Source organism: Bubalus kerabau, chromosome 6 (assembly GCF_029407905.1).
Source record: "Bubalus kerabau isolate K-KA32 ecotype Philippines breed swamp buffalo chromosome 6, PCC_UOA_SB_1v2, whole genome shotgun sequence".
Classification (NCBI taxonomy): domain Eukaryota; kingdom Metazoa; phylum Chordata; class Mammalia; order Artiodactyla; family Bovidae; genus Bubalus; species Bubalus kerabau.
The window spans coordinates 119,699,494-119,713,598 of NC_073629.1; the positions used below are offsets into that span (position 1 = coordinate 119,699,494).

General features: G+C 43.7%; 1 protein-coding gene across 1 annotated transcript; it reads left to right on the top strand.

Moving 5' to 3' along the window:
* Positions 1-3,652: 3,652 nt before the first annotated feature.
* LOC129656353 (olfactory receptor 12-like) lies at positions 3,653-4,603 on the top strand. The gene has a single exon (XM_055587048.1). The coding sequence runs from the start codon at positions 3,653-3,655 to the stop codon at positions 4,601-4,603; it is 951 nt and encodes a 316-aa protein (XP_055443023.1).
* The last annotated feature ends 9,502 nt before the right edge of the window (positions 4,604-14,105 follow it).

A 14,105-nucleotide genomic window follows, 5' to 3' on the forward strand; every position in this document is an offset into this window, starting at 1 on the left:
TCTGATGAACATTGGGGTACATGTGTTCTTTCAATTCTGGTTTCCTTGGTGTGTATGCCCAGAAGTGGGATTATTTCTTTTTAATTCTGTCGGGTTTTACTTCCTATATTTTAAGTCTCTATTAGTTGTATACACATTTAAATTTTCCTATGATCCAGGTGGATAAAACATTTTCACTATGATGTGTCCCTTTACAAATAAACTTTTTCCCAGAAGTCTAGTTTGTCTAAAATTATTGAGGCATGTGAGCCTTGTTTATCTTAAAATGTATATGATACAATTTTCTCCAGCATTTCCATTTCAAATTTTCTATATTAAATTAAACACTAAACATATATCATGTTTATAATTTTTTTTTTTTTTTGGTTTTCCAACTGAGGTTAAATATTTTGTTTAAATGGACATGATATATTTAAGCTATATTCAGTGAGTTAGGGCTGCCTTGAAGAGAATCCAAATAGCCAAAACAGGACAATTTTAGCATGAAAAAGGATCATAATGGTAATAGGTATCACTGAAAGGGCTGTGCTGTTGCCCTGGGTACAGATTCCCCACCTGTCACTTTTCCTCACGGCAACAGATGAGGATGGGCCAGAGGCGGAGAAAGGGCTGTGGGCCAGGAGGTCCCACCTGCTGCCCAGGGAGATCTTTACAAGAACGTCCATAGAGCCCATATAAGTTGTCTGAGTTTCTCTACTGTTTGCCCCACCCACACTCAGGGCTCCCTATGGTCTTCCTGCCTCCCCTGTACTGGACTGAGATGCATCAAAGGACAAATGGCCACAGGATTGCAGCTCCTGGGACCCAGGGGGTTGTGAGTCCCAGTGCACTCAGAAGCCCAGGTCTCACCTAATTGGCCATTCGAGGCCTCAAGTCCCAGACCTGAAAATAGCATCTTCTGAGCAGAGTGACCCTCAGGTACAGGAACCTGACATATTGCCCAGATGGCAGATAATGTGGAGAGTCAGGTGACTGAGTCCATCCCCTGCTCTGCTTCTATCAAGACCCAGGAGTTCCTGCAGCCAGAGCCTGCTTCCCCCTGTGTCCCCTCCTCCCTCTCACTTCCGTGCACAGGAGGCCAGAGGTGGACAAGGGAGGGGGCCCTCAACACCACATCAGCAGCAGCAGCACAGACCTGGTGAGGAGTCCTGTCCTCTGTGGGAGCACAGGGCCCTGCGTGAGCCATGCCCCTCCTGACATCACAGGAGCAGTGTGGTCATCACTCAGCAGGGTGTGGAGAGCATCACTGACAGGTGAGTCCTGGGAGCCTGGATCCTGGACAACATGGTCCCCCAGTCCCCACTGCCCTGGGCAGGATCAATTAGGGCAGCAGGTCTGAGCTTAACAAGAGTAGAAATAATAAGAGTCCTCGTACAAAGGTGGATTTTAAGTCAATGGTCTGAGATCCTGAACCTAAGAAGCATCAGGCACTGCTGGTGCTGAAGGAGCTCAGATCACGCTTGAGTGATGAGAGTTTTCAAGGAAAGGATTCAGGACACAGTCACTACAAATATTCAATAGATCCTCAGTAGCAACGCTGGGTTTCTCTGCTTCACCCTGGAGGTATTTGTTAGGCTCGACTCAGAGGCAGGTTTACTGAAGAAACTGCAGTAGCCCCACTTGGCCATCTTAACAAGCCAGAAGAATGTGTTTGTTCACTTTTTCAAAACAAGCTTGGAAGCTTGGCTTCCCAGGTGAAAATGCCAAGCACTGGTCATGTGCTCCCCAGGTAGGCGAGGGGTCACTGTGGTGATGACTCAAGGCCCCTGAGGTGGATGAATTGTCCCAGGAAACAGCCAAATAAATAAAGCTGGGAACCCCCAGGGATATAACAGCAAGGTCACCAAATCTGGGGATAGTGGGTGAAGGTGGTCACTCGGGTCACTTTGAGATTATTATGAGATGAGGACCTGGACAGGCAGACAGAGGGTGTGTGTGTGTGTGTGTGTGTGTGTGTGTGTGTGTGTGCAGGACAGGCCTTGGTGTATAGGGCTTCATGGCCAACATGTGTAGGGCATCACCCTGTTCAGCCTCAGTGCCCATATCCAAATTCAAATTTGAGTGGACCCTGCCCGCACATGTCAGACAGACTGTCCCCCTCTGCTGTCATGAGAGGATTAGACTTAAGTCTCCCAGGAGAAGAAAGCGGGACCATTAACCCTTGTACCTTGTACAACTTTTGGTTGCAAAGTGTGGGCTCTTATAGATCATCTTCCAAGAGAACTTCAAGCTAAGAGGGAGCATGGGGGTCATCACTCCTCCACACCACCACAGACCACCCAGCCTCTGACTGCACACCCACAGTGCATGGGAGCTTGCTCCCTGCAAAGGCAGCCAGCTGTGCCATGCTGCTGACCTGCCCTCTAGGGACTGTGGGGTTTGATCTGACATACTTTACATCCTCCCCCTAATCCTCCTCACCTTCCTGACTGGCACTGTGGTGCTGTGCCCGCCCTCCTTCCCACTGCTCGCTCTCTAGGTTGCATCTCCCAACAATTCCTCTGGTCACCACACAGCAGGTCCCCATGTCCCATGAGGGTGTGGCGGTCAGCCCGGTCCAGTGTGGCCAAGGGAGGTCTGGGCTGTGACAGGGACATGAAGCAGCACCCGGACACTGAGCAGATGTGACCGTGTTGGAGGCTCCCATTGCTCCAAGCAATGACTATATGAGATGTGCTGAGGAGCCAGGGGCATAGAAGTAAGGACAGGAGGAGGACATCCTCACATCCCAAATGTGTCACAGCCCCTTTCCTGCTGCTTCTCAGGCCATGAAGCTTGGCTGTCCCCTCCCCATTAATTGTCCGCTATCTGTACATTGCAATAAAAAACCCTTACATTCTCAAGGATGCAAACAGCTCTGTTGATGTTTGCCATCATGCCAAGATAGATCTCAGGGTCTGCAGGAAAGATAGACATAGCACCCCAGTAGCCTGGTGTCCCCTCTTCATGTTTTTAAACATGAGGACATTGGCTTGAGGCCCCTTGAGATCCTCAAGGATGCACAATGCTCTGCAGACAGAATGAAGCTGTGGTCCAGGTTCACATATTGATGCTACATGGGGCTCATGGTCTTCAGGACAGACTGAGAGAAATTTTCCTGGTTGGTGCTGGTTCCTGCTCTGGTCCCAGCCTGGCCTGGAGGTACAATCATCAGCAACACACCACCAGGCTGGCATGAGGTGTTCAATATATATTTATAAAATTAGTGAATGAATTAATAAGACAGGAAAGTGCAGGATTAGATACTTGAGTGAGGAGTGGAAATTACACAGGTCAGGAACATCCCTATGGAGATGGAAAGCATTTATTGAGAAGAGACAGAGGACATTGCAACACTCTTCACACTTTAAGTTTTCAGCCTCTAAAGCTCCTGGCAGCCACTACACACCCCATAACAGCAGCCCAGAGTAACCCAGAGAGAATAAACTTCCATATTTATGCATTAATGAATCAGAGGAAATGTTCCCTTTTCAGGCCAGTCCATACTCATCTGGAAGCAGAACTGGACAGCTGGTGGTCTCTTAGTCACTGGGCAGTGAGGTGCTGCAATGTCCTTGATCTCCAAGGCAGGACGATCATGTGACATTGACCTGCTCCCTCTCCCTGCCTCCCACCTGCTCTCTGCTTTCTGCACTGTGTCATGGTCAGGATCATGTCACCACACAGAAATGGAAACCTCTCAGTGATGCCTCTGCAGGAGTTTGTGCTGGATGGATTTGGGGGTGGCCCACAGACCCAGGCCCTGCTGTTTGCTCTGTTCCTTGTTCTGTACTTGGTTGCCATCCTGGGGAACATCACCATGATCGTGGTCATCACGCTGGATGCCCGTCTGCACTCTCCAATGTACTTCTTCCTCAAGAACCTCTCCTTCCTGGACTTGTGCTACTCATCTGTCATCTACCCTAAGACCCTCACTGACCTCCTTTCCTCCTCCAAAGTCATCACCTTAGGGGGATGTGCCACCCAGTTCTTCTTCATCTCCCTGCTCCTCACCACTGAGGGATTCGTCTTGGCCGTGATGGCCTATGACCGCTTCATGGCCATCTGCAGCCCCCTGCGCTACCCCATCTCCATGTGCCCCTTGGTTTGTGCCCGCCTGATGCTGGGCTGCTACTGTGGTGGCTGCCTCAACTCCATCCTGCAGACCAGCTTCACATTCAGCCTCCCGTTCTGCAGCTCCAACCACATTGACCACTTCCTGTGTGATGTCCCTCCATTGCTCAAGCTTGCCTGTGCTGACACTATGATCAATGAGCTGGTCTTGTTTAGCATTTGTGGCCTCATCATTGTGGGCACCACACTCGTGGTCCTCATCTCCTATGGCTACATCACAGTGACCATCCTGAGGATGCGCTCAGGAGGAGGGAGACACAAGCTCTTCTCCACCTGTGGCTCCCACATGACAGCCGTGTCCCTCTTTTATGGGACCCTTTTTGTCATGTATGCCCAGCCAGGAGCTGTGGAGTCCATGGAGCAGGGCAAGGTGGTCTCTGTCTTCTACACCCTGGTCATCCCGATGCTCAACCCCCTAGTCTACAGTCTGAGAAACAAGGAGGTCAAGGATGCCCTGAGGAGACTGGGGCAAAAACACACAGCCACGTGAAGGAGAGTGACCAGAGAGACTGGTTGTTCCAAGACAGGACAAGAGGGCTTTGGGAGAGGTACAGGCTTTGGTTTGAGGAACGCATTCCTAATTCATCCAACTCATTTCTTTCATCTAAACTTTCATTCAGCCCTTCATAGTAGCACTTCATGGAGCATACATTGCATGGATGAGATGCAATAAAGAACAAGGCTCTTTTGCCAGCAGAAAAGTAACAGTGCAAGGATGGAGCAAGGCCATAATCTTGAACTCTGGGTAACACAGTGGGCAGCATCGTGAACAGAGAATCTCTGAGCAGTCTGTATGTCCCACGTTCAACTTCCTCCAGTGAAAATACATAGACTAGACAGATTTTGAGGCTTCTCCCTTCAAGTTGTTGCTGAACCTAATGTAAGTAAGTGTTCAGCTATCTCCCCTGGACCACCTACCAGGGGGGCCTTAGGACAGCCAGCCTTGTGATAGCCTGGGCATTCCCACAGCCAATTAGGGCAGTTAGGAAGACCATGCTTTCCTTCAGTCCTGCAGCGGGGCTGTTCCTCCTCTTCCCCCTTCTGTTCACTGAAGCCATAACCCAACATGGCAGCAGGGAGCACCTGTGTTCCTGCTTCAGACACTCCTAGTGCTCCCTGTCCTGGGTTTCTCCCCTCAGACAGCAGCTGGGAGCCCCAGGGAGACAACATGGATGCCTGACACCCAAAGTTCACCATCCAACCTGACAGGTGACACTGTTCTGACTACCTGTGACGCTAAGAAATGGGACCTTGTTAGCACAGACATCTCTGAGTAAAGATGGAGATCCTGGTGGCTGAAGCAGAGAGCAGATGGTAGAGAAAGAAGGTGCCCTTTCTTGCTAGTTGGCAGAGCTCCCTGCTCTCTGTCCCACACTCCCTGGGAGCCTGGCCCCTCAGGCTTAACCTGTCCATTCAGAGCTCCATCCTCCTTTTCTGTGGAACTAACACACAGCCTGTATGTAGAACCCAGCAGCCTCCTTAACTGGTCTCCCTTTGGTAGTGTCATCCACTCCCATGGTCACTCCCAGGAAGTTGTCCTCTTTAAGAAGGGTGGTCTGTACCCTGTAGGGGCAGGGGAACGTGCCCTGTGTCTCTGATCATAGACTCAATCTTCTTGCTTCTTTGCTCAGGAGACATGAGGAGGGGCTAATAGCCCAGTGAGAAGATTGCTGCCCACAATAGTCAACTGAAACACACTCCAAGGTCTTCACTCACTTGTTCCTCTTCCTTCTCATTTCTGGACTTTCTGTAAAATTATTTCTCTCTCTGCCAGTTTACTGTATTCCCTTGATATAACGCCTGTTTCTTTTGAGGAGTTCTCCAGTTTTCAGCTATTAGGGACACTCCTTTTCTTCTCGAGCTGTAAGAATGTTGTTTCCCACGCTCCCTTCTTCCTCTCTTTTTATCTACTCTGTTTCCTCCTGACTTCTTCCTCCTTTCTCTGCTTTTCCTTCTTTCTTTCATTCCTTTCCCCTTCCCTCCCCAACCACCTCTCTTTCCCTCCACTTACCCCTCCTTCCTTTTTCCCACTTTCCCCACACCCAGCTCGCTCTTCCTCCATCCCTTGTTGTATTTTCTCATTTCATTTTTAGTCATTGATCCACCTGCAATGCAGGAGACCTGGGTTCGATCCCTGGGTTGGAAAGATTCCCTGGAGAAAGGAAAGGTTACCCATTCCAGTATTCTGGCCTGGACAATTCCATGGCCTGTATAGTCCATGGAGTCACAAAGTGTCTGACGTGACTGAGCGACTTTCACTTTCACATGTCTTTTCACAAGACAAAACTTTGGTTGTCTACTATTTCAATTTATATTTCTAAAGGAAATGGAAAAACACAGTCTTTGTTTTCCTATACAAGTGGAGATTTATCATCATTATTTCATACCTAATGGTATTAAAGAAATCAGTAGTTCTTAGTAGAAAAACATTAATTATGACTTTGGAATAAGTCATGAAAACTGATCCAATATTGCATGGAGTAGAAATTCTCCAAAAGTCTGGAAAAAATTATTTTAAGACCCTACAGATTATCTTTATGTCTGTGTTAACCTACATATCAGACTATAGTGAAGATAGCTGCACAATGCTAAAAGTGGTTTGCCAGCAAATTTGGAAAAGTCTGCAGGGGCCACAGGACTGGAAAAGTTCAGTTTTCACTCCATCCCAAATAAAGGCAATGCCAAAAATGCTCAAACTACTGCACAATTGCACTCATCTCATGCACTAGTAAACTAATGCTCAAAATTCTCCAAGCTAGGCTTCCGCCATACGTGAACCGTGAGCTTCCAGATGTTCAAGCTCATTTTAGAAAAGGCAGAGGAACCAGAGATCAAATTGCCTACATCCGCTGGATCATCGAGAAAGCAAGAGAGTTCCAGAAAAACATCTATTTCTGCTTTATTGACTATGCCAAAGCCTCTGACTGTGTGGATCACAATAAACTGTGGAAAATTCTGAAAGAGATGGGCAAACCAGACCACCTGACCTGCCTCTTGAGAAACCTATATGCAGGTCAGGAAGCAACAGTTAGAACTGGACATGGAAGAAAAGTCTGGTTCCAAATAGGAAAAGGAGTACGTCAAGGCTGTATATTGTCACCCTGCTTATTTAACTTATAGGCAAAGTACATCATGAGAAATGCTGGGCTGAAAGAAGCCCAAACAGGAATCAAGATTTCCAGGAGAAATACCAACAAACTCAGATATGCACATGACACCTTCCTTATGGCAGAAAGTGAAGAGGAACTAAAAAGCCTCTTGATGAAAGTGAAAGAGGAGAGTGAAAAAGTTGGCTTAAAGCTCAACATTCAGAAAACGAAGATCATGGCATCTGGTCCCATCACTTCATGGGAAATAGATTGGGAAACAGTGTCAGACTTTATTTTTCTGGGCTCCAAAATCACAGCAGATGGTGATTGCAGCCATGAAATTACAAGATGCTTACTCCTTGGAAGGAAAGTTATGACCAACCTAGATAGCATATTCAAAAGCAGAGACATTGCTTTGTTAACAAAGGTCTGTCTAGTCAAGGCTATGGTTTTTCTAGTAGTCATGTATGGATGTGAGATTTGGATTGTGAAGAAAGCTGAGCACCATAGAATTGATGCTTTTGAACTATGGTGTTGGAGAAAACTCTTGAGAGTCCCTTGGACAGAAATGAGATCCAACCAGTCCATTCTAAAGGAGATCAGTCCTGGGTGTTCATTGGAAGGACTGATGCTAAAGCTGAAACTTCAATGCTTTGGCTACCTCATGAGAAGAGTTGACTCATTGGAAAAGACCCTGATGCTGGGAAAGATTGAGGGCAGGAGGAGAAGGGGACGACAGAGGATGAGATGGCTGGATGGCATCACTGACTTGATTAACATGAGTTTGAGTAAATTCTGGGAGTTGGTGATGGACAGGGAGGACTGGCATGCTGTGATTCATGGGGTCACAAAGAGTCGGACACGAATGAGCAACTGAGCTGAACTGAACCAAACTGAAACTCATTCTATACTTTGCAGGTTGCTGCAACATAGTTCATTCTCATTTCATATCTACTGGCTGATTACAACTTGAGTTTACTGTTAACTCATCATTGAACTCCAAAGTATAATTGGCATAGCTCTAGTTGTATTAATGCGATAGGTGTAAAATAAACACCTTACATTCAAGATCATATTACATTTTTAAGTCTGATTCTGCATTAACTTTTAACAAATCTTACAACTTTTATCGTGTTTGTGTCTAAAAGTAATCTTTTTTTGTAACTAATTTTAAGTGTAGAGTTTAGCCACTCTATTGAGAGTCCCTTGGACTGCAAGGAGATCCAACCAGTCCATTCTGAAGGAGATCAGCCCTGGGATTTCTTTGGAAGGAATGATGCTAAAGCTGAAACTCCAGTACTTTGGCCACCTCATGAGAAGAGGTAACTCATTGGAAAAGACTCTGATGCTGGGAGGGATTGGGGGCAAGAGGAGGAGACGACAGGGGATGAGATGGCAGGATGGCATCACTGACTCGATGGACGTAAGTCTCAGTGAACTCCGGGAGTTGGTGATGGACAGGGAGGCCTGGCATGCTGCGATTCATGGGGTCGCAAAGAGTCGGACACAACTGAGCGACTGATCTGATCTGATCTGATCTGATCAGTCAGTCAGTTCAGTCACTCAGTCCTGTCCGACTCTTCATGACACCATGGACTGCAGCACGCCAGAATTCCCTGTCCATCATCAACTCCTGGAGATTGCTCAAACTCCTGTCCATCAAGTCAGTGATGCCGTCCAACAATCTCATCCTCTGCTGTCCCCTTCTCCTCCTGCCTTCAATCTTTCCCAGCATCAGGGTCTTTTCCAAGGAGTCAGTTCTTCACATCAGGTGGTCAAAGTACTGGAGCTTCAGTTTCAGCATCAGTCTTCCAATGAATATTGAGAATTGATTTCTTTCAGGATTGACTGCTTTGATCTCCTTGCAGTCCAAGGGACTCTCAAGAGTCTTCTCCAACACCACAGTTCAAAAGCATCTATTCTTTGGTGCTCAGCTTTCTTTATGGTCCTAATCTGACACCCATACACGACTACTGGAAAAATCATAGCTTTGACTAGACGAACCTTGGTTGGCAATGTAATCTCTGTTTTTTAATATGCCGTCTAAGTTTGTCATAGCTTTCCTTCCAAGGAGCGTGAGTCTTTCAATTCATGGCTGCAGTCACCATCTGCAGTGATTTTGGAGCCCCAAAAATAAAGTCTCTCAGTGTTTCCACTGTTTGTCCATCTATTTTCCATGAAGTGATGGGACCAGATACCATAATCTTCATTTTCTGAATGCTGAGTTTTAAGTCTGACTTTTTCAGTCTTCTCTTTTACCTTCATCAAGAGGCTCTTTAGTTCCTCTTCACTTTATGCCATAAGGGTGTTGTCATTTGCATATCTGAGGTGAGTGGTATTTCTACTAGTAATCTCGTGCTTCATCCAGCCCAGCATTTCACATGACATACTCTGCACATAAGTTAAATAAGCAGGGTGTCAATATACAGCCTGGATGTACTACTTTCCCAATTTGGAACCAGCCCCTTGTTCCATGTCCTGTTCTAACTGTGGCTTCTTGTTCTGCACACAAGTTGCTCATGTGGCAGGTAAGATGTTCTGGAATTCCCATCTCTTGAAGAGTTTTCCACAGTTTGTTGTGATACACAGAGTCAAAGGCTTTAGCATAGTCAATGAAGCAGAAGTAGATGTTTTTCTGGAATTCTCTTGCTTTTCCTATGATCCAATGGATCATAGGATTGGCAATTTGATCTCTGGTTCTGCTGCCTTTTCCAAATCCAGCTTGAATATCTGGAAGTTCTCAGTTCATGTACTGTTGAAGCTTAGCTTGGAGAATTTTGGTAGCTCAGACAACAAAGAACCTGCCTGCAATGCAGGTGACCCAGGTTTGATCTCTGAGTCAGAAAAGTCCCCCACAGAAGGCAATGGCTACCCAGTCCAGTATTCTTGCCTGGAGAATCCCATGGATAGAGGTGCCTGGTGGGCTATAGTCCATGGGGTCAAATAGAGTCAGACACGACTGAGTGACTAACACTTTTCTCTGCCTTTTCTAAATCCAACTTGAACATCTGGAAGTTCTTGGTTCACGTACTGTTGAAGCCTAGCTTGGAGAATTTTGAGCATTACTTGTCTAGCATGTGGAATGAATGCAATTGTGTGGTAGTTTGAACATGCTTTGGCATTCCCTTTCTTTGGAATTGGAAAGAAAACCTTGTTGTGTAACAGATCTCCAGAACTTTTTCGTCTTGCAAAATTGAACTTGCATACCCCTTCAGCAAAGCCTCCCTATTTCCCCCTTACTTCCAGTACTAGAAGCCAGCATTTTACTTTCTGTTTTTTGAATGTGACTACTTTAGATACCTCATGTAAGTAAAACATAGAATATTTGTCTTCTTGTGTCTGGTTATGAGACTTAACATGTCTTCAGGGTTCATACATGTTGCAGTAAATGAATGGATTTACATCTTTTTAAAAGCTGAATGATATTCCATCATATGTTTATGCCACATTTTGTTTATTTATTCATCCACCAATGAACGCCTTGGTTGTGTCCATCTTTTGCCTATTGTGAAAAATGCTGCTATGTACATGGATGCACAAATATCTCTGATAGTCACCTTTTTTTTTGGGGGGGGGAAATATATACACAACCATATGACTACTGAAACATAGAGTAAATATGTTTTAAGTTGGAGGGAACCTCCAAAGAACTTTACATAGTGGCTATACCATTTTACATTCCCATCAATAGTGCAAAATGTTCCAATTTCTTGACTTCCTAGCCAAACTAACTTCTCTCTTTCTTTCTTTTAGAATACTCATTCTTTTTTTTTTTTTTTTTTTCCATTTTTGGGTGAGCATTTATTTTTCATGCCAGACCTCTTTGGTGCTTCTTCCTTTTTTTTTTTTAATTTTATTTTATTTTTAAACTTTACATAATTGTATTAGTTTTGCCCAACATCGAAATGAATCCACCACAGGTATACCCGTGCTCCCCATCCTGAACCCTCCTCCCTCCTCCCTCTGGGTCATCCCAGTGCACCAGCCCCAAGCATCCAGTATCGTGCATCAAACCTGGACTGGCGACTCATTTCATACATGATATTATACATATTTCAATGCCATTCTCCCAAATCTCCCCACCCTCTCCCTCTCCCACAGAGTCCATAAGTCTGATCTATACATCAGTGCCTCTTTTGCTGTCTCGTACACAGGGTTATTGTTACCATCTTTCTAAATTCCATATATATGTGTTAGTATACTGTATTGGTGTTTTTCTTTCTGGCTTACTTCACTCTGTATAATAGGTTCCAGTTTCATCCACCTCATTAGAACTGATTCAAATGTATTCTTTTTAATGGCTGAGTAATACTCCATTGTGTATATGTACCACAGCTTTCTTATCCATTCATCTGCTGATGGGCATCTAGGTTGCTACCATGTCCTGGCTATTATAAACAGTGCTGCGATGAACATTGGGGTACACGTGTCTCTTTCCCTTCTGGTTTCCTCAGTGTGTATGCCCAGCAGTGGAATTGCTGGATCATAAGGCAGTTCTATTTCCAGTTTTTTAAGGAATCTCCACACTGTTCTCCATAGTGGCTGTACTAGTTTGCATTCCCACCAACAGTGTAAGAGGGTTCCCTTTTCTCCACACCCTCTCCAGCATTTATTGCTTGTAGACTTTTGGATCGCAGCCATTCTGACTGGCGTGAAATGGTACCTCATTGTGGTTTTGATTTGCATTTCTCTGATAATGAGTGATGTTGAGCATCTTTTCATGTGTTTGTTAGCCATCTGTATGTCTTCTTTGGAGAAATGTCTATTTAGTTCTTTGGCCCATTTTTTTATTGGGTCATTTATTTTTCTGGAGTTGAGCTGTAGGAGTTGCTTGTATATTTTTGAGATTAGTTGTTTGTCAGTTGCTTCATTTGCTATTATTTTCTCCCATTCTGAAGGCTGTCTTTTCACCTTGCTAATAGTTTCCTTTGTTGTGCAAAAGCTTTTAAATTTAATTAGGTCCCATTTGTTTATTTTTGCTTTTATTTCCAATATTCTGGGAGGTGGGTCATAGAGGATCCTGCTGTGATGTATGTCAGAGAGTGTTTTGCCTACGTTCTCCTCTAGGAGTTTTATAGTTTCTGCTCTTACATTGAGATCTTTAATCCATTTTGAGTTTATTTTTGTGTATGGTGTTAGAAAGTGTTCTAGTTTCATTCTTTTACAAGTGGTTGACCAGTTTTCCCAGCACCACTTGTTAAAGAGATTGTCTTTAATCCATTGTATACTCTTGCCTCCTTTGTCAAAGATAAGGTGTCCATAGGTGCGTGGATTTATCTCTGGGCTTTCTATTTTGTTTCATTGATCAATATTTCTGTCTTTGTGCCAGTACCATACTGTCTTGATAACTGTGGCTTTGTAATAGAGCCTGAAGTCAGGTAGGTTGATTCCTCCAGTTCCATTCTTCTTTCTCAAGATCGCTTTGGCTATTCGAGGTTTTTTGTATTTCCATACAAATTGTGAAATTATTTGTTCTAGCTCTGTGAAGAATACCGTTGGTAGCTTGATAGGGATTGCATTGAATCTATAAATTGCTTTGGGTAGTATACTCATTTTCACTATATTGATTCTTCCAATCCATGAACATGGTATATTTCTCCATCTATTAGTGTCCTCTTTGATTTCTTTCACCAGTGTTTTATAGTTTTCTATATATAGGTCTTTAGTTTCTTTAGGTAGATATATTCCTAAGTATTTTATTCTTTCCGTTGCAATGGTGAATGGAATTGTTTCCTTAATTTCTCTTTCTGTTTTATCATTATTAGTGTATAGGAATGCAAGGGATTTCTGTGTGTTCATTTTATATCCTGCAGCTTTACTATAATCATTGATTCGTTCTAGTAATTTTCTGGTGGAGTCTTTAGGGTTTTCTATGTAGAGAATCATGCCATCTGCAAACAGTGAGAGATTTACTTCTTCTTTTCCAATTTGGATTCCTTTTATTTCTTTTTCTGCTCTGATTGCTGTGGCCAAAACTTCCAAAACTATGTTGAATAGTAATGGTGAAAGTGGGCACCCTTGTCTTGTTCCTGACTTTAGGGGAAATGCTTTCAATTTTTCACCATTGAGAATAATGTTTGCTGTGGGTCTGTCATATATAGCTTTTATTATGTTGAGGTATGTTCCTTCTATTCCTGCTTTCTGGAGAGTTTTTTTTTTTTTTTTCATAAATGGATGTTGAATTTTGTCAAAGGCTTTCTCTGCATCTATTGAGATAATCATTTTTTTTTTTCAATTTGGGTTACTGGTCTTTTTAATTGTAGAAAAACTTTTTATATTCTGATATTACCCCTTATCAGATAGAAGATTTGGAAACGTTATCTCCCATCTCATAGGTTTTTTTTTTTTTTTTAACAGTGTTTCTTAAGTTTTTTTAGTACACTGGTTTCTCATCTTCATTTTGTCTATTTTGTCTACTTTTATTTTTTGTTTTGGTGCTTTTGTTATCATTTTCACTACATTAAACCAACAAGAAGAGTCAACAGTTGTATATGCACACCAAATATAGGAGCACCAAAAACAAAACATACACTAAGAAACCTGAAGGGAATAATTAAAAGTAATACAATAACAGTAGGGGCTAAATCCAATCAATGGAAAGATCACACAGACAGAAAATCAATATGGAAATACTGTCCTAAATGACACTTTGGACATGTGGATTTAGTGGAAATATACAGAATATTTTATTCAAAAACAGAAGAATGCATCTTTTTGTCAGGTGCATGTGGAATGTTTTTCCAGGATAGATCACATACAAGGCCTGCTAAACAACTCCCATTAACTTTAAGATAATTAAAATTATATCAAGAATTTTTTCTCATCATGGAAGCATGAAGAGAAATAGACTACAAGAAAAACAACAAAAACCAAAAACACATAAACAATATGCTCCTAAAAAAC

What these genes read in the sequence shown, in the direction of transcription:
- LOC129656353 (XM_055587048.1), top strand. Translation starts at nt 3,653, where the DNA reads ATGTCACCACACAGAAATGGAAACCTCTCAGTGATGCCTCTGCAGGAG.